Raw genomic sequence first — 25251 nt, forward strand, 5'->3', positions numbered from 1 at the left:
AAACGCATATATGGTCAGAAAATATTTTGCTGATTGAATCGGTATGACTTTTAAACTTCCAGAAAGCTACGGGTTCTTGAATAAAGTGAAGTCGATATTTTTCAAATGAAATGATAAATTGGATATTATAAGAGGTTAACATGATTTAGACTATCTGGCTAATCTGGATTTGGGCAAACTCCATAGATAACATGCCTGGTGCATGATTAGGTGGTAGTGAGTTTTTAGTATTTGTGTTTTGGACCAATATCTGCAGAAACATGTCTGTACGGCTTAATGAAAAGAACCGGAAGTTGAATTGGTTCTTTCTTTCTTTCTACCAAATACACAACTACACGTTCTTCAAAGACATTATATGCATCTTCTATCCATAAAATGTGAAATGTTGCAAGTCACATAAAATCTTTAAAACTGGCAGTGCACGTATACGTAATATTTGGATGGTAACATGATTTAATCTTATCACGTAGTTAAAAACAAATGATAAATCTATTGAAACCCAAATGTATGGCGTCTCACTTTAGCATCCAAACAATTCTATGAGGCAAAACATCAGGCTGAATCTCTCGATCAACACAATGAGATATTCACTTTTCTATGCTTCAAAACTAAAAAAAAAAATACAATGTTACATCTGTATCGAAGCAAACAGTTCACTAGCCTTCTAATGCTGCGATAAAAGCTGAAATAAAATGAGTTATTTAGCCATATTATGATATCGTATAAGCAAAGCTAACTGATTCAATCACAACGTCGGGGCTAGCACAAATAAATACCATATTGCTGTAACACACTGAATAATAAGTCACAAGTTTTCCCACGTTATGCTATATTTAGGCACAGCATTACAACTCTGCAATTTACAAAGTTTGACAGTGGCGGACTTGACGAGTCAGACATGATCATAGGACCAGGAGGAATGTATATTGGATAATCGTACTACTCTTACACTTAATTATTTGAACTTCTCAAGAAGTTGAACGAACCACTTCTCACTACAGTCTCATGCCTGCATATACTTAAAATTTGGTAAAGCATGAGAGAAAAAACTACCTCAATAATCCCTCCATCTCTCTCCGACAGAGTGGACTGTCTTCATTGGCCAGCTAATGAGGTTCACGAGAACACAAACATAGACTTGTCGGATGACACCATCCTCTTCGCAGCTGCTGTACCGACTATACGCTCCAGCTGAAAAAACAGATATATCAGCCAAAAACTACTCGATTTTCTCCTCAATTTTGTATCAGGCTTAAATTATATGAACTTTCTTTTTGTGTTCATTCTTTTTTAATGTAAATATGGATGTTCAAAGTGCTCGCTTACTGTTAAAAGCAAGGCCTTTCCTATACTTTCACATGAAGGATCATATCCCTATAAAAAGGGTAAGGAATCTTGTAAGAACTTAAGTGAGCTTATTACAAAGCATGTTGGACATTGAGTCTTGGATGCCTATATAAGGTCACGACTTAGAATACAAGGAAAAGGGAATTAAGTTATCAGGAGATCCTCTTTATGGCTCACAGTATCCAACCTGGGCTGTATGCCTTTGTATAAAGATGCTAATTTGGGCTCCATAATATCTTCATCGCTACCTCTCTCATCTGATTCGGTTTCACGGAAATCCCCAATCATAGACTATATCAGAACCTTAAATATGATTGAGTTAGGTTTATTTTTCATAAACTGCTCGACTCATGTGACAGAGTGGTTCATCCTGCCTCCCAGCTCTCTTCTCTCCCTAGCTCTAGCTCTCTTTCTATCTCTCTCCCCTCTCTCATTTCCGTTCCATCTGTCTCTCTCAATTCCTACCTACTAAGGAGCTCAACACTTACCCTCAGAAAATCAAAGCGTGAGAATAGAACAGTGCATGCTGCACTCTTGGCCTCTCCGAGCATGTTCAACATCTGGGTCACACAAGACAGCGAGATATGCATTAAAAACAGTGTACACATAGATAGAGAGAGAGAGGAGAGTATACCTCAGGGTAGAAGTCTTTCCTCTCAGGCAGAGAATACATGTATAAATGCTCGATCCCACGAATCTATATAGCCAGAGTTACAAAACCACGATTCCAGAGTTATAAATAATAAGCCTGCCATAATTCCGAATAAAAATTCTGAAATTTGAGAAAATACGAACCTTGTATCTGTGATAGAAATGCGCTCGCTCAGTGTAGAGCATGATTTTGCGAGTCCCTTGGAAGAACCACACTCTTGCACGTGATATATCGCTCTGCTTTGTATACCTAAAATTCATAGACCGAAAGTTGGGCAAACAGAATTCAGAGATGAGCAAAACAAAAAAAAGTTCCACTTCAAGAAGCTCTTGGCTAATGCTACAAAGTATCCAAATTTTTTAAAAGGTGTCAGACTTACTCCCCAAGTAAACAGAAAGATGCATTCTGGGATTTCAGAAAGTTCCGCACCCTCACAAAGTCCAGATAAGAACTTATGAAGAGCATAATGCCACCCTGGGTGGAGCATTTTTTTCTATAGTTAGGTAAAAAGAACGTGGATAAGGAACTCTTAAACAATGTGTCGATCTTTAATCAAAGGGTAAAAAAACCTGAATTGAATCCTTTATCTTTGGGTACACCTGCAAGAAGAAAGGAACAGCGCGATTTTAATGCATGACATAACTCAAAGTTTAACTTATTTAACACCGTCACAGCAGAAGTGATATCGAGAGAAAGTAGGGAAAGGAACAAAGAGATTTTTACGGACCTTCTTTACAAAATAATCAAATCGTGCATCATCAATCCCTTCAATAGAACTTGCATTGAAACGCTCACACACCTAGAATTTGATACAACAGGGCCAAAGAAATGTGAAAGCCATAGATATACAAAAAAAGGACCTAAAATAAAATGAGGTCAGGGAAGTAAATAATGGCAGAAAAACAAAAAGAATAAGGCTAAAGAAATAGTTTACACTATCTTGAGCAAAGAAGGTAGAATATGATCCAAGAGGCATGTCGAAATAACATTTCGGTTATTATTTTATTAAATGCAGCAAAGCGGTAAGTACAACTATTCTGGTTCTAGTTCAAACTGAAGAAGGAAGGGTCTTTATACCTGTTTGATTGGAAGCGGTATTTTTGAAAGCACTCCCTTCTGATGACACACCGTCTTGACCTGAGAAAACGATGTCAACTAAGCCGCACGTGACAAAGAACTATATGCAGGGGAAATAATACCTTGCCCGCATAATTTAAGCAATGATGATTAAACAGCGAATTCATATCTGTGAATAGATGATATAACAACATTAGTTATCATAAAACATTGAGTCACTTCAAAAATCAAAATTCATTATCCATACATTCATCCCCAAGAAAAGAATGAGGCAACTCTAGGCATGTAAACAGATGAATTATGTAATGGCATAAGCTTAGAACAATCAAATATTTTGCAAAGTATTTCATTTCAATGCCCTATTGAATGGTATTGTTCAAGAAATATTCAAGTTAATAAATTACTGGGACGATATTTAGAATAGGAATAGAAAGTTGAAACTGTTGTCATTAGAATAGAAAGTCTTCGTATCAATTATTGTCAGCCTGGCCCGTCCCTTATTTTAATTTTATAAGGCTTATAACAATTCACAGGGTCGTTATAAGGCCTTATGGGAATTCGTCTAACTAATGGGCTCATAATCCCATGGCCCATCTAACTACATAAAATCGAGGCACCCTTTGTTTTGAAATCAAGTTTGTCTTTTGCCTGATCATGGCTATAGTCATGGGAGAAAAGGGAGGCGATGCCTGGAGGCAAATTTATAGAGTATATATGCCGTGTACAACAAAAGGAAGGTAACAAAGGAGAAAAATGATATTAAAAGGTTATGGCCATGCGTTCAAATTCTTCTATTCAAATAGATAGAATCACTACAAGGGTGCCAAACGATATCTATCACATAAAATAATTATTTTAATCTCTCACCCAGAAACTACGAGAAACATTAAAGAATGTCAAGATCAGCTTACCAGGGTTAAGAAAGTAGCTCAACAGTATAGTTTGCCGATAAAAACGCGCCTGCCCTTCTGTATACCTAATTGAATAAAAAGATAATCCTTCTTAATCATTTGCACGTGGACAAAGTAGGTAGGGTACTAGCCAATGGTACCAATGAAACAACAGAGAAAAAATAAAAAAAGAATCATCAGACATTATGTCTAAGATTTCTGTTTTGAAGAAATCAACATACCAATTTCTCACACGCATGACGTCTGTCCTATGTTGTTTAGACGGTAAATGATTGAGCTGCTCGACTACAGTCATCAAATGGTCCCAATTCTGCACGTCATAATCAAACGCACTCAAGAAATCCCAATCATGCGGTAAATGCGAACTGGCTAAACAAAAGGTTATGACTAACCTGCATGGAAATCACATCAGCATGATCGATTATCAATATCTGCATTATCAATCAAATTCATAAGCATGAAGTAGATTTCTAAGCAATCAGTCTTGTTTATTGTAAAACTACGAGTGAAACTAGTCGCCTACAATAGAGAGTCATACCTCTATTGAAGATAGATAGTCGACGTCCTTCTCTTTATCACTAGTTGTTTCTGCAATTTTCTGAAAAGACGAACATATTTGACTATTATTGTTCACGGAAAAGCAGAGAAAGGCGATAGTTTAGTGAGCATTAAGCTGAAAAGTAATACTTGAAAAGTCACAACATTCGACAATAAACCTAGAATTCAGAAAAATTATTTCAAAGCCAAAGCTTTGCCTACATGAGTAATAAAAACTGTTACCCGATTTACAGCCCCAGAAAACAATACTCTTCGTTCTGTGGATGTAGTAGCACATATAAATGTATGAAAGTAAAATTATAGGAATATAGTAGATTTGAAATGGACCTCCACAATTATAGGGTACTTGATCTTATCGTGTCGTGATGCTGGTTACTTGATCTCATTGTGTCTTGATGCTGGTAACTGCTGCTCCTTTTCATCCATCCTATACGTCATGCCTTTCTTTAAAGCCATTCTTCTATGAGATGAATAACTTCAGATGAATTTGTCAGGATCCCTTCTGGAACCTGCAATCTCCCTCTCTCACTCCTGGCGGCTAGGGTTTGGAAGAAGAGGAAGACGAAAAGCCTCATCTCATTAACTTGCAGGATCTGTATAAATACAGATCCAGTAACAGTTACATTCGTAATGGGCCAGGCTCAATAATGAGAGAAACAGGAAATTGTAAGAAATAGAAAGAGAGAAATAGGTAATTCGAAATAGAGAAATAGGGAAATAGGGCATCGGCTAACCCCCCCCCCCCCCCCCGCAAGTTGGGTATGTATGTTAGTCATGCCCAGCTTGGTGGCTAGCCTGTGTACTCCCGGGCCAGGTAGTCCCTTAGTAAAGATGTCTGCTACTTGATCAGCAGATCCAACATAGTCAATAGTAACAATACCAGCTTCAATCTTCTCCTTTATAAAATGTCAATCAATCTCAATATGTTTGGTCTTCTCATGTTGAACAGGGTTGTTAACAATGGCAATTGCTGACTTATTATCACAATACACTTTAATTGGGTCTTCTTCCTTTATTCGTAGCTCTGTCAAGATGCACTTAATCCACAGTCCTTCACATATGCCCTGGGCAAGTGCTCGGAGTTCTGACTCTGCGCTCGATCTCGCAACAACCTGTTGTTTCTCACTCCTCCATGTTACCAAACTTCCCCCAATCACTGACCCTGCAAAATCTGCATCTGTATAGATATTTACTGATATATTACCAGTCCGTTGGAATAGAAGTCCTTGCCCGACTGTCCTCTTCAGGTATGCCAAGACTCGATGAGTTGCCTGCAGGTGAATCTCTCTTGGATCATTCATATGCTGACTCAATACTCCCACAGCAAAGGCAATATCCGGGCATGTGTGATTGAGATAAATCATCTTCCCAATAAGTCTTTGATAAGCTTCTCGATTAACGGGTGCACTGTCCTCTCCTTTTCCAAGTTTCACATTGGGGTCAATGGGATTAGTTGCTGGTTTGCAGGCAGTCTTGCCTGTTTCCTTCAACAAGTCGAGTATGTACTTGTGTTGTGAAAGGCAGATACCTTCCTTGGAGTGAGCCACTTCTATTCCCAGGAAATAACGTAGGGTCCCAAGTGATTTAATTGCAAATTCCTGAGATAGACATCGACCCAGTCTTCTAGTCTCTTCTATGTCACTGCCAGTGACTATGATATCAACCTTGTAAACTTCCCAAACCAAGCTCGAGGTGACTGTTTTAGTCCATATAGAGCCTTCTTCAGTTTACACACCATTTGTCCATCAGTAGACAGATTATATCCAGGTGGAGGGGACATATACACCTCTTCATCAAGTTCACCATGCAGGAATGCATTCTTCACATCATACTGAAATATTCCCCAGCTGAAAGGAGCTGCCAGTGCAATAAGTATCCTGACTGTATTCAATTTTGCCACTGGTGCAAATGTATCAAAATAGTCTATCCCATATGACTGAGTAAAGCCTTTTGCCACCAGCCGAGCCTTATACCTCTCCAATGTTCCATCAGAGTTGTATTTTGGTGAATACACCCATTTGCATCCCACAACTTTCTTTCCCGCAGGTAAATGTACTAGATCCCATGTGTGGTTGTCTCCCAAGGCCTGCATTTCGAGGTCCATTGCTGCTTTCTATTCTGGCATAGACAAGGCCTCCTCTACAGATCGTGGGATCACCACATCCACCAGGTTACTCAGGAAAGTCTGGTACTGAGGTGACAATCTGTTATAGGCCAAGTAATTGGACATTGGGTAAATAGTCTTCTTGGTACAGCTTCTTACACCCTTTCGAAAGGCTATAGGCCAATAATATTGATCTGCTGGAGTTGTTTGGTCACTTGATTTCTCAGGCTCAGGTTGTGGATTATAGTTACCTTCTTCAACTTTTCTGACGCCATCGTCCACTGATATAATCTCAACAGGTTCAATCTGGCCAATATCAGCTTTGGTTTCTGACGAGCTTGGTTTCTCAGATGTACTTGTTCCTGACTGGGGGCTCTCTGCTTCAACACTTGAGGGCATCCATTCTAACCATGTACTGTCACTTCCTGATGGCTTCGGTTTGCTCTTGTGGAAATATGACTGCATCTCCGCTGAAATAAAGAATTTACCAGTTGTGGGATGAAAACATTTGTACCCCTTCTGAGAGAATGAGTAGCCAACCATAGCTCATTTAATGGCCCTTGGGTCAAATTTTCCTCGCCCTTGATTGTGGACATGAACAGATGCCACCGACCCAAAGACTCTGGGCTTGAGTCCCGTCTTCAGATCAACCTGCTTGAACATCCCTGAAAGAAGTTCCAGTGGACTTCGATAAAGAAGCCCTTTTGAAGGGGTCTGGTTTATCAGGTGGACTGAGGTGAGAACAGATTCTCCCCACAGACTCTTGGGAACATGATTATGAAGCAATAATGTTCTTGCCATTCCCACAAATATGGCCTATACGTCTCTCTGCTAGACCATTCTGCTGGGGGGTGTTAACACAGGAGGATTCATGAATGATCCCATTCTGTTGAAAATACTGGGACAAAAACATGTTAAAGTAATCGCGTGCATTATCAGATCTGAATCTTTTCACAGTGACCCCAAATTGATTCTTTATCATTTCCATAAAGACTTTAACAGTCTGACCAACTTCCATCTTGGACTTGAGCAAATACACCCGAGTAAATCTTGTGGCATTGTCCACAAATATAAGAAACCACCGGTGACCAGATATACTTGTTGTTGGGCTCGGACCCCATATATCACTATGAATGCGATAAAGTGGGGTACCACTCCTTCTCCCAATATGATTGAATGAAATTCTTTTATGTTTTGCCAGTTGACAGACATCGCAAGATAATTGTTCAACCTTAACATCCTTAAATAGAGAAGGAAACCAGGTCTTTAACAAGCCAAAAGAAGGATGGCCAAAACAGGAATGATAAAGCAAGATTTAAGCAGCTTCATGTGCTCTCTCCCTTCCATTCCGGACAGACTGCAGAGTGGAGAACACGTTGTTCCTTCTTCTTCAAAAAACAGCAATCCATCCTTAGCCTTAACACGTCCAGTCTTCTGGCCCACCACCTTATCATAGAAACAACATTCATCATTGTCAAGTATAAATCTGTAAGGAAGCTCTTTAACTAAACGCTGAGGTGAAATTAAGTGCGCCTTCAGCAGTGGAACATGTAATACATTCCTCAACCTTCCTAGAGGATGAACCTCTAGATCACCAATACCTGTAACCTGCAATGCTTCTCCTCCAGCTGTTAACACCCTCCTTTAACCATCAATAGGTCTATAGTTAAGAAATTTAGAAACATCGGGGGCCATATGATCTGTTGCCCCACAGTCAATGACCCATAATGTCCTTCTTGACTTAGAAAAAATATGTGCATCACCAAAGTAGGCCTTAGCCTCACCTGAGTGGACGAGTGACGTGGAGCCCAACATGCTCTTCGGTTTTTCAAAATCCTCCTCCAACTTCTCCAGCTCGCACAGCTGGCCTGAAGAAGTAGGCTTCACACACTCGACTGCTGAAGATTTTTGGGGTTCAGTTTGTGAATGAGCGGTTGTATAAGCCTTCCCTTGTTGAGTTGGTTTCCCATGCAGCTTCCAGCACATGTCTTGAGTATGTCGCCAGCGCTTGCAGTAGGTGCAGAATAGATAATCCTTCTCATCTCCTTTCTTCACACGTCCCTGCTGATTTTTGAATTGGTTACCCTGCTGGTTGGAGTTGCTGTTTTTAGTCTCTGATACATTAGGGCGTGGAAGAACTCCATCTTTTTTCTTAGTCAAGAAGGCTGTAGCCTCTAACTTTCCAGGCTCCACCAGCTGCTGTAGCCTCATCTCTTCATCTAGAACGATACTGATTGCCTCTTCAAGATTTGGAACTCTCTCTCTGTGCAAGATCTGGCTCCTCAATGCCTCATACTCCATGTTGAGGCCCATGAGAAACTTGTAGAGATGATCCTTCATCACATACTGCCATTCTGGTGACTCAGAATTCAGAATTGGCCTGTAGTGGTCGATCTCCCGCCAAAGGGCCATTAATTCAGTTGAATATTCGTCCACGGACCGCTCTCCCTGCACCAAGTTAGTAGCACGAGTAACTCTCTAGGTCAGACTCCCAATCCATATAATCCTTCAGATTCCACGTACCCTTGTAGATGGGAACCTTGATTCAAATGCTCCTCTGAATCATGGCTTAGTGAGCTTGTCGTCTACTGTATTTATCAACATCGTCATAGTGTCGATGGGCTGGTTGATGTCGTTGGACGTCCTGGGGCTCATAAGGGTCTTGTGGCTCTAGTGTTGGTGCTGGAGCAGGGACCCGAGGAGCTAGATAGTAATTCGGTGGTACATGTGATCTAGGCAGCATGTCTAGGGCTCTCGGCGCGGCGACACCAGATGGGTATACTGGCCAAAATGGCTAGGGGGCGTGTGATGGGGGACCATCCAGCTTTGAAGATCCTATCGAACCAGTTCATCCTGCGAGGGGTCAGGAGCGAGACCTAGCATTCAGAGTACCCGGCCTTGTCAATGGGCCATAAAGGTTTGACATTATCTTTCCTTGCATTTTCCTTGTTTAGTAGGCCATGTATGTTACCCGCATATCTGTTTGTTTTTTATTGTTTGCATTTGTTTAGACCAACGTACAGGCCTCCATATCTGCGCGAGTGTTAGCGCATGTGTGGGCGTGTCAATTTGTCTCTCCTTCCTATTAGGGGGCCCTAATCACTTTTAATTGGGTCTTCTCCCCTTTATTTCTGAGGTGCAAGGCCCATATTTGCCCCTATAAAAGGTGGGGCCAGCCCATAGGGAGAGAGGAGAGAAGAGAGATTAAAGAAAATGTGATTTTTCCTTATTTTTTAGTTTTCTTATAGTTTTCATCTCATTTCTGAAAATGCCACTCTGAAAATAGAGAGAGAAAAAAAACCCTAGAGTTCGCCGAAAACCGCCGCCGCCGCCGTCTTCGGTGGAACCTTACCACCACTTCTGCCATCCTTCCTGGCCGTGACCACCCTCTCCGTAGTGCGCAACCGCCGCAGCCTTCCGCCCATTAGCCACGGGCACAGTCACGGCCGCCTGGCCACAAACCACGGCCGTAGCCACCGGTCACAACCGCGGCGGCCGCTGCCGGCCACATCCCTGGCCGCAACAGCGGCTGCCGCCACGGCCTTCTGGCCACCCTAGTGAGGTGGTCAAGGAGACCCAGTCCATCAAGAATCAACTCGACATACTGACTCCAGCGAAGTAGGTTTAAGCCATCATACTTCACCGACTCAGGAACTTTGGGAAAAGTAAACTGTGGAGCTCTCTCATGGTCTTGAAGAGACACCATCTTTCCTGATGAAGCTTGGCTTACTCCAGACCTTGTCGTCATATCCACATTGGCCATGGCCAGGCGCTCCTTGCTCCAGGCAGGCAGAAATCACAGCTGGAGAACACAGCAGAATGCCCCGGATTAGGGCTCTGATACCATGTCAGGATCCCTTCTGGAACCTGTAATCTCCCTCTCTCACTCCTGGCGGCTAGGGTTTGGAAGAAGAGGAAGGCGAAAAGCCTCATCTCATTAACTTGCAGGATCTGCATAAATACAGATCCAGTAACAGTTACATTAGTAATGGGCCAGGCCCAATAATGAGAGAAACAGGAAATTGTAAGAAATAGAAAGAGAGAAATAGGAAATTCGAAATAGAGAAATAGGGAAATAGGAAATAGGGCATCGGCTAACAGAATTACAAGCATAGACACTGATAGTGTTTGTCATCACGGGGAACATAGATGAAAGGATGAAATGGAGTTGTCATCCTCTCCATCACACTTCCTTAACAGGATGACGATGGTGATGATGATATTGTCAACGCCATCATCTCTCTTCGGCAGGTAAGATGACAATGGAGATGGCCATTTTGTTTTGTCATTACCCCTTATCACTATCCTTTTACTAATTAACCTCACTCGGATGACAAGAGACAATGAGAAAAATGTCATCGTCATTCTTCTGCAACGATGATGATGAAAAAATCATCATAATCGCTTATGATGCCAATGTTGACTAAGGCGATGAGGATGATGGTTCTTAGGTGACGATAATGATTTTTGTCATCATCGTCTAACACAGTAGATATGAGAAAAATGCCAAGACCCTGGATCTGATACCAATAATAGGGGCCTTATTCCTATGGGAAGAGGGAAGGGAAACTCAACTTGGATTTTTCGCGCCTAATCAATGTTATTCATCCTTGATATTAGATTTTCAGGTCAGGAGGAGAGAATGTCAACGCAGAGAGAGGCATCAGTTGCCGCCAACAGCAATGACCAGCAGAGTGATAAAGGTTTCCATGGGAAACAAGATTTTATTGAACTTGATGAAGCAGAAACCCTACATTATATAGGGGGGGTTGCTTATGTGCCACATGTTAAGGCCCTATTAGCCATCAAGAGGAAGGACCCTATGTGCCTTACAAAACGGGCCATAGGGATTACAAATGGGAAGGTTATAAGATGTTGGATTGGTTATAAAATGTGTTTATGGGGCCACATCACATAGTACTAGATATCTATCAGTCTTCCAGGCCAACTGAAATCCACCACAAAAAGGATAGACCATATACTTGATGTTTATCTAATTCTTTCAATTCAGACGATCAGATGCAACTCCGAACAATGTAGCTGTCACTTTCTGTTAGAAGTAGGTTTATCATTGTAATTTTTCTCAAGTACATACCCTTGTATAAAGGTAGGAAAACCTCTAGTAATTTGATTTTTGGTTTCAACTTCAAGGACAGCTCAGCTCCCAGGGCAGTAGGGCTCCTCTCACTGCCCTGATCTATGCCTTGTTCTTTCTCTCCTAGCTTTCTTCTACATTTCTCCTTTATCTCACTTCTGAAGTTCAACACTTAAAACAATAAGTTAATCCTCGTTATGAGAAAAATTAAACAACACAAATGTGTGCCATAGTTCTACAACATTGAAATAACATCACAAACCATCAGAAGCAAAAGAGAAAAGGTCATGGGAATGGTTAGGCATCCTGTGACGAATGTCATCTACTAGAATGACAAAAGAAAAAATTAGATTTAATGATAACTAAAAAAATTACACAAAACAAAATTGATGCTAATTACATACGCTAGTAACTTCACATTCTCAACCAAAAACAAAAAAAGGATGAGAACCTCAAGCATGTTAGAACTAACCTTACTCAGTCCTAGTGGAGATGCAACAATTATATCGCACGAGTAGAAATCACCATACAACCTGATGCTTTTCCTGCAGATAGGGTAGAGCATTAGTCATGATCACTGGATAGATTTTAAAAATTGACAATTACCCAGGGAAGAAAGGTTAAGCTCCTCGAGGGTCACATAAACAAAATGTTGCAAGTGGAAATACCCAGGAGAAGGTCCCATAATTTTCATAAATCGAAACGTTTATTTTTTTCCTTCTATTGAGGAGAGTAGTTTGATTTTAGTGAAGCTTTGTACATGTTAGTGATATATTCCTATATCGGGCTAATGGGCCCTGTTCTATAAGCCCATTAGCCCTTTATCTCTCTTCTCTCACTTAGGGTATATATATATACCCTCTTCTTGTAACATCTTTGGTACATTAATCTATTTTCCTTCTCACTCCATCTCTCTTGATCCACTTCCCCCTCCTAGGGTTAACATGGTATCAGAGCCAATGGCTCTCTAAGGAGTGAGATCCCTCTACCGGACGAACATTCCCCGCGCAGACTATCTTCGTCACAAGGAACTTCGTCTCCATTCTCTTGCGGAACTTCCCCTTCCGCTTCCGCAATTTCTTCTTCATTCCAGTCATTTTTTCGGTTTAAAATCGTTCCTCTTCCGATTTTCATCCTCAAAATCTTCCATACCGTCTTCCTCCTTCGATTTCCGGCGTCTGACGGCCGTTCCGGAGCCCGCAGCCGAAGCAGCCGCAGCAAGCGCCGAACCGTCATCCCGGCGCGTCATCCCGAGTCGATCCGTCAACCGATCCCGTCCGAACCGTCATCCGATCCCGTCCGACCCGTCATTCGATCCGATCCGATCGATCACCGTCCGAACCGTCAACCGACCCGTCCGAACCGTCATCCGGACGATTTTTCCGTCATCCTCTTCATCTGTGCGTCATCCCGAGACTGTTTTCGTCATCCATTCCGTCATCCGCCCCCTGGACGGCCCCATTACGTCCTCCAGGCCCTGTTCTGGCCGTCTGCCTCTCCGACGCCGGTCGCCCCTCTAACCGGTTGCCGTCCCGCACCCAAAACTTGACATCATGCCGTTCAAGATGCCGATTTCCTCGAGAAGCCTCTCTCCTACAAAATTGTGAGTCCCCTCCCAGCGGTCCCGAATCTACTCTTCTTGGGCCCGATCTACTGGAATGGACCCGCTACGTCCAAACCACCCTGGAATCACGTTTCCTGTTCAAGCACTGCACCGAGGCTCCGCTCCAACCGACGCATGTCCACTACGCCACGTGGAATGCGGAAGAGAAGTTTGTCCTGGGGTGGCTCTACACGCATACGCTGTCCCATGATTTTCGGCAGCGTTTTCCTTACCCGACGACGGTGAAGGGGTTCTGGGATCAAGCGAAGACGTACTGTGGTCGAGACAACGACTACTGGCGACTGTTTGCGTTAGTGGGACAGGCGTACAACCTTCGTCAAGGCACAATGAGCATCTCCGATTATGCCTTAGCCCACAAGAAATTGTGGGACGAAGTGGATCACTACTTACCGCCTGACGATGTGACGTGCAAAATTTGGAAAGATGTTCTTCTTTGCGACTCATGGGGTTCCTCAATGGCCTCAACCGCGAGTATCATGACATTCGCGCAACGCCCTACATCGCAAAGAAGGCTTCCCGACCATCGACGAGCTCCTCCCGGAACTCCTAGAGGAGGAAAGTCATTTTGCACTCCATGGGACTCCGTCGGCGCCGGCCCTTGACTCGGCGGCCCTCTTGGCGACACCTTCCGACTCCACGACTCGCCCCAGTTGTACCTACTGCAAGAAGGTGGGGCATACTCGTGACCGCTGCTGGAAACTCCATGGTGTTCCCGGTTCCAGCACAAGCAGAAGAAGAAGGAAGTCGCCGACGGACAGGCCCTGGTTGCCGCCACGCCCACCAGCACGAGCAGTTCCGCTTCCACCATCGATCAACTCCAGGCTGACTTCACTCGTCTCGTGACCAAATGGAGTCCCAGATGGCTGCCCTTCAGACTCAGACCCAGACCCAGTCCACGCCCTACTTCGGGCGGGTTTGGTGCGTTTCAGCCCTCTCCTTCCTCTGAGTGGTACTGTGGGCATACGGCTCTTCACTCACCTCGCGTGTCTGATACTACGTGGGTTCTTGATTCTGGGGCCACCGAACGTATGACCCCCTTCAATGACCGGGTTGTATCGTACGAGAGGCGTCGTGAGAGCCGCACGTACCGTTCTCTGGCGGGCGGTGGACGTCTCGGGTGGCCGGAATCGGGCAGTTTTTGTGGATGGCCTCGTGTGGTCAACAACGTCCTCCATGTGTCTGATTTGCGGGCCATTCTCATGTCCCCACAACGGCTTGTTGATGCCCTTATGTGCTCCTTTCACCTCCAACCTGACGGCATGTTTCTGTCTGACAAGGTGGGAAGGACTACACCGATTAGGCGGGAACATGGACTGCTACTGTTGGACGACGGGGGGCGCTCTTCTACTTTCTTGGTGCACCGGGCACTTCGACCAGCCGACGAGCAGTGTAGAGGACGTCTCCAGTTGGCTCACCAGCGGCTTGGCCACCCTCCTTTTTCTACTATGCAGCGAGTTTTCCCTTCTTTATGTACTGGACTCGACTTATCGAGTGTTGTTTGCGAAGCCTGTCAGTTGGCCAAGCATCGTCGATCTTCCTTTACTCCCTCTGAAATGCATACGAAGAGTCCGCTGTATCGGGTTCACAGTGATGTTTGGGGACCGGCCCCGCAGCCTAGTCTGAGGGGGCACCGCTACTTCGTGATTTTTGTGGATGAGGCCACCCGGTATACGTGGGTCTATTTGCTGACCACGAAGTCAGAGGTCACATCCACTGTCCGACATTTCTGCGCCATGGTCCAGACTCAGTTTGGTCGTGGTATCCAGCGGTTCCGGTAGGACAATGCCCGCGACTTCGTCAATACCGCACTTGCCTCATTTTTTGTGGATCGTGGAATCCTCCACGAAACTTCATGTGTAGCTACGCCGAGCAGAACGGTATGGCAGAACGCCGCATTGGGTATGTCACTTCCACCGCCCGACGCTGTTGGTGAACTACCAGGTGCCTTGGCAGTATTGGGGTGAGGCGATTTTGACGAGTACCCACCTCATCAATCGCCTTCCTTCCCTACATTGGAGTTCTCCTGCCCCTGGACCGGATGAATGCGACTTTTTCGGATATTTCTCTGCGGACGGGTCTCCTTCCTCGGTCTTCGGCTGCACCGCCACGCCCACGATACCTCTCCATCACGGACGGTTTGATGCTCGTGCTCTGAGGTGCATCTTCGTCGCCATCCCTCCAGAAGGGATACAGGTGCTACCATCCGCCCACAAGGCGTTTCTTCATCTCGGCAAATGTCACCTTTGCCGAGCATGAACCCTATTTCGGGGACTACTCTTCCTCATCCCGCCTCCCGTTGGATGAGGCTCCTTCGGCTCCCCACTTGGGGCCTGTTCCGAGTGTGGAGCCCACTGCTCCAACGCCACCCTCGTCTCTCCATGATCCTTTTCCCGTTGATGTCCTTTCTTCTCCGTCGGTGACACCTGAGGGGTCCTTGGACGTGCTGTCCACTCCTCCTTCGCTTCCGGCACCCTTGCCGCCTCCTCCCCCGGGCATTCTCACTGGCCAGGATTCTCCAGCTCCGTCCTCACAGGATCTCCCCTCTTCGGGTGAGTCCTCTTCCTCTCCTCCCGGTGAGTTGGCTTCTTTCTTCCCATCCGAGGATGATCCTATCCTCCCTTGTGCGGGTGACTCCACTTCCCTTCCCGCACCTTTGTCTCCCCCACCTCTCGCTTCCGCTCATCCTCCGTCGGACGATTCCGCTCAGCCCTCTATCGATGATGAGGAACAGCTGGGTTGGCCAATCGCCCTTCGGAAGGGGGTTCGTCAGTGCACTCGCACACCCCGCTATCCTCTATCTCATTTTCTCTCATTCGACCGGCTGAGTACTCCTACCGGCTGTTTCTCACTGCATCGAGTCGGATCCCATTCCTCGCCGTGTAGCCGATGCTATCGCTTCTCCTCATTGGAAAGCGGCGATGGACGAGGAGATGCAATCTTTGCTCAAGAACCACACGTGGGATGTGGTCCCCCTTCCTCCTGGCAAGAGGGTGGTGGATTGCAAGTGGATCCACACCAAGAAACATCATGCGGATGGCACCCTGGAGCGGTACAAGTCTCGCCTCGTCGCTCGGGGGTTCACCCAATCATATGGAGTGGATTATTTCGAGACCTTTTCCCCGGTGGCGAAGATGGAAACGGTTCGTCTTCTCTTGGCATTGGCAGCTCACTTCCATTGGGGGATTCGGCAGTTTGATGTGAAGAACGCCTTCCTACATGGCGATCTGAAGGAGGAGGTGTATATGAAGCAGCCCGAGGGGTACACCCTTGGTCCTCCCGGCACCGTCTGTCGATTGCGGAAGTCCCTCTATGGACTGAAGCAGTCACCTCGGATGTGGTTCGGCCGTTTCTCCTCCGTTCTGAAAGCCGAAGGGTATACTCAGAGCAACGGTGATGCCTCATTGTTCTTCCGTCATCAGCCGACCGGTGTATCTATCCTGGCAGTGTACGTCGATGATATTTTGCTCACGGGTTCCGATGCTGCCGAAGCTGTCCGTCTCAGTGCTGCCCTGGCCAAGGAGTTTGAGATTAAGACTCTCGGCCTCCTCAGATATTTCCTTGGCCTTGAGGTGGCTTATTCCCCCCGGGGGATCTTCGTCTCGCAGCAGAAGTATGCCGTTGACCTGCTCACCCTGACTGGTATGACTGAGTGTGCTCCGGTGAGCACTCCCATTGATCCCAACGTCAAATTGGGCAAAGGGGAGGACTCTCCACTGGTGAATCCTTATCAGTATCAGCAGCTGGTGGGGAAATTGCTCTATTTGACACACACTGCCCGACCTCAGCTTTGCAGTCAACTTACTTAGTCAGTTTATGCACTCGCCGAGAGGTTCATCGCCAGGCCGCCCACCGGTACTTGCATACCTAAAGGTTGCCCGGGAAGGGACTGCTCTTCCCTCGGAGTTCGGACAGAAAAGTGAAAGTGTACACTGATGCAGATTTCGCCGGCTCGATTGTGGATTGCCGATCCACCACCGGGTACTGCACGTTCATCTTTGGCAGCCTAGTCAGCTGGAAGAGCAGCAAGCAAGACAAGGTATCCCGCTCAAGCGCGGAAGCTGAGTTCCGCGCGCTCGCCGATGGGGCATCCGAAGGTCAGTGGATTTACGGGATCCTTCACGATCTTCGGGAGTATTCCCGTCCCATCCATTTTTACTGTGACAACAAGTCAGCGATTACACTGGCCTTAAATCCGGGCCAGCAGGGACGGATAAAGCACATGGAGCGTGATCGCTACTTCTTTAAGGAGCGTGTTGACGAAGGGATTTTTGATCTTGACTTTGTTGCATCCGCTGATCAGGCGGCGGACGTCCTCACCAAGGGACTTTCTCGTCCACTTCTCCAACGTGCGGTGTCCAAGCTCGGTATGGAAGACATCCATACTTCGCCATGGGGGTGTTAGTGATATATTCCTATATCGGGCTAATGGGCCCTGTTCTATAAGCCCATTAGCCCTTTATCTCTCTTCTCTCACTTAGGGTATATATATATACCCTCTTCTTGTAACATCTTTGGTACATTATTCTATTTTCCTTCTCACTCCATCTCTCTTGATCCACTTCCCCCTCCTAGGGTTAACAGTACAAATGAAAGGACGGATGGACGAATGTGATATGATCCACGACGGAGGAAACAAGAGGGAGAAATAAGAGAATTGAGGGCCCGACCGTGCAGGATATGCTCCCTATGCAAGGGGCAAGTTGTTAAGGCTGATCCCTGCCTGTACTGCAACAGCTAGATTGTATCAATCTATTTCTCAATATATCTAGATATTCGTACATTACATTTTTCAAGAATTTCCCTCATTGATCAAGACCTACATTAATGTCTGTCACTGGTATCAGGGCCTAGTCAATTCTCCACCATCACACATTGCCACGTCTCCGGAATCCCCGAAGTATGCCATTGCCATCACAATGGCAAGATTGCCACGTACATGTTGCTCCGCCACTGTGTCAATGCCCGTCGTCGCCGTGCCGTTGCCACGTCTCAGCTGTTGCCTGCTGTTATTGTCACCACAAACCATGACGCTTGTCTACAAGGGTTTTGCAAACAGCACGCAATGCCTGTGCCGGTTGCACGAACCATAGATGAACCTTCAGAATTGTGCCTTGCTGGCAATCCCTAACGGGCCAACTGATGATCTACCTGAGTTGACCAGCATGGGGAAGCCAAATAGACACCCCAGAAACCCCGCTGCCAGCCCTCATGGAACCTCTGCAGGCCAGCCAGTGGAATACTGCCAGCCCATCCACTGAAAACCCTAATGGGTCAGCCTGCAGATCCCCACAGAGCCCCATGGCACAGCCCAGCACTTAGCAATCCCAAGCCAGGTCAACCAGTCCAAAGAAAAACTAGAAGCCAGCTCGGGGACAAGCTGGTACTAATTAGGGAGTATTGATACAATCCCCAAGCCCTCCCAGGGGGATTTCTGCCTTTCATCCTTAAGATAGTTCTCTATAAATAGATGTAGCCCCTTCCCCTACCCCCAAGGGAGGGAAGGCAAGGGATTGTAGCCATCGGGGAAGATTCAACGAGAATACGTAGAGTAGCTTGGGGGGGTGGAAGTGGATCAACTCCACCTCCCCCACCATAAAATAGTGTTTAGAGAATACAAGTTTGTTTTTGTCACTCAAGTTTGCATTCGATAAAAAGCACAATAAGCATTAAAAAAGACTTCCACTATTCTCTAAAACCTCATCATGCTTTACAAACCCATCGTGAAATAAAAAATATTAAAAAGGTTAAAAACTTTGCACATGTCACACGCAAAATGAGAAAAATTACCTTGTGAACTTAATGCCGATTAAGAAACAGTCATCATTGTTCCCACCAAAAAGGACTTCGTGATCCTCAGGCTTGGTAGATTTTCTAGACTTCATATTCCCAACATCGTGATCACCATCTGGGATCACATCATCACAATTGTCATCTTTGCCATCGGCAGCTCCAAACTCCGCAAGAAATCTACTAAGATGCTCAACCTTTCCCTGATTTCAATATGGAGTCAAGTGCCATCTAACACTTCGCCATGGAAAATATACATTGAATTTGAAAACAAATGCTGATTGGAATACCAACTGAGACATAAGAGAAAATTACAATTCTACATGATTATTTAACTATGTTTCACCAAACAATGACATAATTTAGAGCGACCATGAGCAAAATAAACATATGAACATCTGACATTGATATCATATTAAACTGTACCTAAAATAAAACAAGTACATAACATCAATTGACATCTCACTACTTTGACTGCTACAAAAGTAAATATTCAGACAGCCGAGAACAGTTAATATCGTGGCCTGAGAAAATGATAGACTCTATTCCAAGAAGTACCAAAGGAGGAGACTCAGATCTGGTCAACGGACTGTTGACCAGTCAAAGTGACCCAGACAGATGGGGCAGTGTCCCACCCATATAAATAACGGGGGCGACCCAGGTATGGGACATTATTCATTTTCTTGAAGCTGTGGCTCGACAGTTAGAAGTCGAGAAGGCGGGAACAGCAGGAGAGAGTCTTCGCCTGCTGGTCTGGAGGGAGGAGTTTCACCTGAGACGAGGAATCGCCCAAGATCTAGAAGGAGCTTCAACCTGAGAGGAGGAGCTATCAAGATCTACACTATTTCCTTAGTTCTTCAAGCCACATTGTCAAATCTTGAACTATATTTGGATTTCGACATCCATTTGGTTGACATTGTTAATTGATACTGAAGAATACTTGATGTTTGAGAGAAAAGGGAGAACTAGATAGACAGAGATAGAAGGAAAACAAAAACATCACTCAAGCCAAAAATACAAGAGTCGTTTATATACATTGATACTAGCCGTTACTTGTAACGGCTAGTTTGTAACGGCTAGTTTGACTAGCCGTTACTTGATTTTACTTTTAAGTAAATCAGGTAAGATTATTTGGGGCCCATATGCATCCTTGATTGGGCCTGGCCCATATTCGTCAACAGATACTATTGGAGAGTTTCAGAAAATTATTTGCCTATAGCCTTCATCACTTAATCGCATAATCCTGATAAGTGTCACATGAAGTCATAGGCAAAAAGATGAATCAAATACCCTGCACTCAGAATCATCATCGGTTTCCACAACTCTAAAAAATAAACCAAGCTTAAGAGTGAACAAAAAGAGAGGCCCAACGGGAAGACAACAAAATTACCTTTTTAGATAAAGGCGTGAGATGTATGAGTCTTTTCACCAGACGCAAAGCAAAGCTTCTATAGGGCAATAGGAATAACACCTGCATAAAATTATGTGTGGAATGTTGACACATGGTCAGAAAACAACTGGAAACAATTTGAAGAAAGTATGGCATTGTAAAGTTCATTAGACTTTTGATAAGACGCTTTTATCAGTAATTTTTCAAAAAACTATGAGCTCTCGGAAGCTCTTAAGAGAGCCTGATTCATCCGTCAGTAGCAATGATGGTTTTACACACAAACAAACATTATCATTACTTACTGAGAGTTGTTTAAATACATATTGCAATGAATTTGGGCATGGTCCATTAGTCTGTCTAGTCATCTGAGTTTGACTAAGAGACACATGGCCCGCTAAGAGAATGAAAAAAACAGGAATCCAAAACCAAATGAGTGCAAATAACTTTAAAGTCAAAGGCCCCATTTTGGATACCAACCTTTTCTGTACTACACAAAGGTATCTAATTTATTTCCATATTTCTCCAAATAATTTATGATGGCCCTATATTATGACTATCCAGCAAGTAAAGAAATGACAAAAACACAACTACGAAAAAAGAAAATAGCATCCCATGTACTGGTTTGTTTACCCAATATGATACTTGACAAATTTACCCAATATAATACTTGACAACCACAGAATCAAGCTTTGCTTAACTCAATTCAATTGGTTCATAGATGAAAAAAATCAGAACATTACCTTTGGACGAGTAAACCCTTGATCACAAAGAGCGTTGCTAGTGAGAAGCTCCTCCTTTGCACTACTTTCATCCTTCATGAGCTTTGCATCATTCTTTATTACAAGATTTCTTGATCTGAAAACATGATTTACCTAAAGAGGAAAACAATCCAAGAAGTTATTGATGCCAGAGAGCCTTCATTCTTTAAACAATTATTAATCTAAAGTAACTTCACAATATTTCAGATAACAAAGTCAGATTTCAGATAATGAAAGACCCTGAAGAAAGATCTGAACTTACACCATGCATAATATAAGCATCCATAATGTCAGAATCCTCATGTGAGCTCCTCTTGAAGTAGAATGGCTTCTTGTTACAATGCATGATATCCCGATAGCTATGACCTGTAAAGGTTTGGACGAAAAATTGTAATCATCAATAAATACTTGCACTAAAAGAGGATAATAAAAGAACTAGCATAATCATTACTACATCATTTGATGCAAGTGCCATAATGACACAGCAGAGGATAAATTAATGTAGTAGGAAAACTGGAGCAGAATGGTCCAAATTATAATGTCTCATGTATCAGGATTGATGTACTGAAATTCTTGAACAGTAAACAAATCATTGACGTCCAATCAAAGAGAAGTTTCTTTCGGTGTAAATCCCAAAGGATTTAGCCAAACATTTAAACCAAACTATTAAAAATGACTAACAAATTCCCATAAATGTGCAGCTTTATTGTTAGTTGATGAGCCTCGACTTGTGACACGTGCCCTCTGAAAAGAATATTCCCAGATGCCTGATCAGAAAGTGGTTTGTGCACAAGGGGTGAGGAACACTGGTTTCATATCTTCTGTGCATGTCTGTTTGCCCAGACGACAAGGACACTGCAGCAGATCCCAGAGGAGGATGTCTCATCTGATGACGCCTTAAGGGACTCTATCAGAGAAGGCAGATCAAGGAGGAAGACGGAATACGGATGGATTCTCGCAGTGCTATGGGCTATCTGGCTGCGCTGCCATGAAGTACTGTGCAAGGGGAATACAGCTGTAATGGCGCCGACTAAGTTGCCACGATTGAGCCGATCCGCGGTCAACATGGTCCAGAAATCAGCAAGAAGAATGAATACTGCTCAATTCCAACTAAGAAAAATAAATCAAGAACTAGGTGGCAATACAATGATGGGATGGGGAAGGTTTGAAAATGAGAGAGATTGAGGGGCAGAAGGAGAAGAAACAATTAGTGATTCCCCTTCTGGACGAAGGATCTCTCTGCTCCAGTTGATGACAAGTAGCTGTTTCTTGGATGTTCAGAAGTCCCTGCCTAACCGTCTTCCGTCTGATTATAGGATTGATAATGGCCAGTCCGCATTAATTTGAACAATCCATGTGGGATTAAGACACATGGATGGTTGATTCGTCGTGCCTTTTTGGAGTGATAAGTCCTGGAAAGGACCTTATCAACAGTCTCAATGGACAGCATTCTTTATGATGCAGAGACGCTTTTGCCATACCGGTTTTGAAGGTGATGAAGGGGAGGCCATTTCAGTCATCATGTGTATTAAATGTTCACCTATTTTAATAGCATCAGGTTGATCACCACTCTCGGATGATTTTCTTTTTTTTTCAAAAAAAAATTGTTAAACCCTAACCCTGATCCGGATTTAGGGTAGAGAATGGAAGAACAAAGAGAAGAAACTCACATTAAGAGTAGAACTGTAGAACTCAATGCATCAGACGGTGCCCTAGGGTTTTTTATAAGTAGCCTGGGTGTTTCAGTCATCCAGGCTATCGTGGACCCGATAGCCTGGATCCGCTTCACTTATATCTGATAAGGACATAAGTCTACAGACAATACAAACACGTATAAATACAGATACATGATAAAACATCATAGGCGGCTGACACCCCCCCTCAAGCGGGTAAGTAGATGCTCCACATCCCCAGCTTGGAGAATAGCCGCTGAAAAGTTTTTCCAGATAGTCCTTTTGTAAGAATATCCGCTACTTGATCTGCCGATGGAACATGCTTGATCTGCACAACCTTGTCATCGATTTTCTGTCGAACAAAATGTCTTCGAATACGCATGTGCTTTGTCCGATCTGGTACTACAGGATTATGAGCCATGTCTGTTGGGGAAGAGAAGAAGAAGATAATGACATAACTTGAACAGAGTACATGTAAGGGTATATGTACCCTAAGAGGGAGAGAGGATAATAGGGCTAATGGGCTGATAGAATAGGGCCCATTAGCCCATGAGGGATAGTCTATCACTAACACCCCCCCGCAAGTGAAGTATGGATATCTTCCATACCGAGCTTGGAGACGGCACGTTGAAGAAGAGGGCGGGAGAGTCCCTTGGTAAGGACGTCCGCTGCCTGGTCGGCGGATGCAACAAAGTCCAGGTCAAAGATCCCTGCGTCAACTCGCTCCTTGAAGAAGTAGCGGTTGCGCTCCATGTGCTTGATGCGGCCCTGTTGTCCAGGGTTCTTGGCCAACGCGATCGTCGACTTGTTGTCGCAGAAGAAGTGAATCGGGCCAGCATACTCCACGCGAAGATCGTGAAGGATGCCGTAAATCCACTGGCCCTCAGAGGCCCCATCGGCGAGTGCGGTACTCAGCTTCGCGCTAGAGCGGAGACTTTGTCCTGCTTGCTACTTTTCCAGCTGACGACGGCCAAAAACAAGCGTGCAGTAGCCCGTGGTAGACCGATGATCCACAACGGAGCCGGCAAAGTCAGCATCAGTGTAGACTTTCACTGTCTGGTCAGTGCTGCGAGGAAGAGCAGGCCCTTTCCGGGCAGCCCTTCAGGTACTCAAGGACCCGGTGGGCGGCCTGATGGTGAATCTCCCGTGGGAGTGCATAAACTGACTAAGCAGGTTGGCGAAGGCGATGTCGGGCGAGTGTGCGTCAAGTAGAGGAGCTTCCCCACCAGCTGCTGATACCGGTGGGAATTCGTCAACGGCGAATCCTCCCTTTGCCCAACTTCACGTTGGGATCAATGGGAGTGCTCTCCGCGCAATCGGTCATCCCTGTCAGTGCCAGTAAGTCGACGGCGATTTCTGCTGCGAGACGAAGATCCCACGGGGAGTAGGCTACCTCAAGACCAAGGAAGTAGCGAAGAAGGCCTAGGGCCTTGATCTCAAACTCCTTAGCCAAGGCAGTGCTGAGGCGGACAGCTTCGGCAGCATTAGATCCCGTGATAAGGATGTCGTCGACGTACACGGCAAGAATGGAGACACCGTTCGGGCGGTGACGGAAGAAGAGAGAGGCATCTCCATTGCTCTGAGTGTACCCTTCGGTCTTCAGAACAGAGGAGAACCTCCCAAACCACATGCGCGGGGACTGCTTGAGTCCATAGAGGGACTTCCGCAGTCGGCACACGTGACCGGGGGGGCCGAGTGAGTAGCCCGGGGGTTGCTGCATGTACACCTCCTCCGTCAAGTCGCCGTGCAAGAAGGCGTTCTTGACGTCGAACTGGCGGATGGCCCAGTGGAAGTGCGCTGCAAGCGCCAGAAGAAGCCGGACAGTCTCCATCTTCGCCACGGGAGAGAACGTCTCGAAGTAGTCCACGCCATAGGACTGAGTGAACCCCCGAGCCACAAGCCGAGACTTGAGGCGTTCGAGAGTACCGTCCGCATGATGCTTCTTGGCATGAATCCACTTGCAGTCCACTACCCTCTTGCCCGGAGGTAGTGGAACGACGTCCCACGTGTGGTTCTTGAGGAGAGACTGCATCTCCTCGTCCATCGCCGCTTTCCAATGGGGAGAAGCGATAGCATCGGCTAAGCGTCGAGGAACGGGATCCGACTCGATGCGGGTGAGGAACAACCGGTAGGGAGGACTCAGCCGGTCAAAGGAGAGGTAATGAGAGAGAGGGTAGAGGGGGGCCTTAGTGCACTGACGGACCCCTTTCCGTAGAGCAATAGGCCACCCCAACTGATCGTCACCATCGACAGGAGAAGGAGCGGAAGCAATGGG

At 45.2% G+C, this 25251-nt stretch overlaps 1 protein-coding gene across 3 annotated transcripts in view; it reads right to left on the minus strand.

The window, feature by feature from the left end:
* Positions 1–801: 801 nt before the first annotated feature.
* NOF1 (U3 small nucleolar RNA-associated protein) overlaps positions 802–25251 on the minus strand; it is a 42139-nt gene continuing 17689 nt past the window's right edge. Inside the window, exons 8-25 of one of the 3 annotated variants that reach the window (XM_078582620.1) lie at positions 21566–21669; positions 21286–21417; positions 20546–20626; positions 19156–19358; positions 12217–12289; positions 4526–4585; positions 4380–4418; positions 4209–4297; positions 3988–4052; positions 3199–3245; positions 3077–3136; positions 2727–2798; positions 2569–2598; positions 2379–2473; positions 2143–2248; positions 1982–2044; positions 1836–1907; positions 802–1191 (exon numbers count right to left, since the gene is read on the minus strand). In XM_078582620.1, coding sequence (XP_078438746.1) covers positions 1117–1191; positions 1836–1907; positions 1982–2044; positions 2143–2248; positions 2379–2473; positions 2569–2598; positions 2727–2798; positions 3077–3136; positions 3199–3245; positions 3988–4052; positions 4209–4297; positions 4380–4418; positions 4526–4585; positions 12217–12289; positions 19156–19358; positions 20546–20626; positions 21286–21417; positions 21566–21669 — 1466 coding nt within the window. In that variant the 3' untranslated portion in view covers positions 802–1116. Of the gene's footprint in view, positions 1192–1835; positions 1908–1981; positions 2045–2142; positions 2249–2378; positions 2493–2568; positions 2599–2726; positions 2799–3076; positions 3137–3198; positions 3246–3987; positions 4053–4208; positions 4298–4379; positions 4419–4525; positions 4586–12216; positions 12290–19155; positions 19359–20545; positions 20627–21285; positions 21418–21565; positions 21670–25251 lie in introns of those variants that run through there. The other 2 variants (XM_078582622.1, XR_013582969.1) reach the window with 2 other exon arrangements.

This window comes from Wolffia australiana, chromosome 11 (genome assembly GCF_029677425.1).
Source record: "Wolffia australiana isolate 7733 chromosome 11, ASM2967742v1".
Taxonomy (NCBI): domain Eukaryota; kingdom Viridiplantae; phylum Streptophyta; class Magnoliopsida; order Alismatales; family Araceae; genus Wolffia; species Wolffia australiana.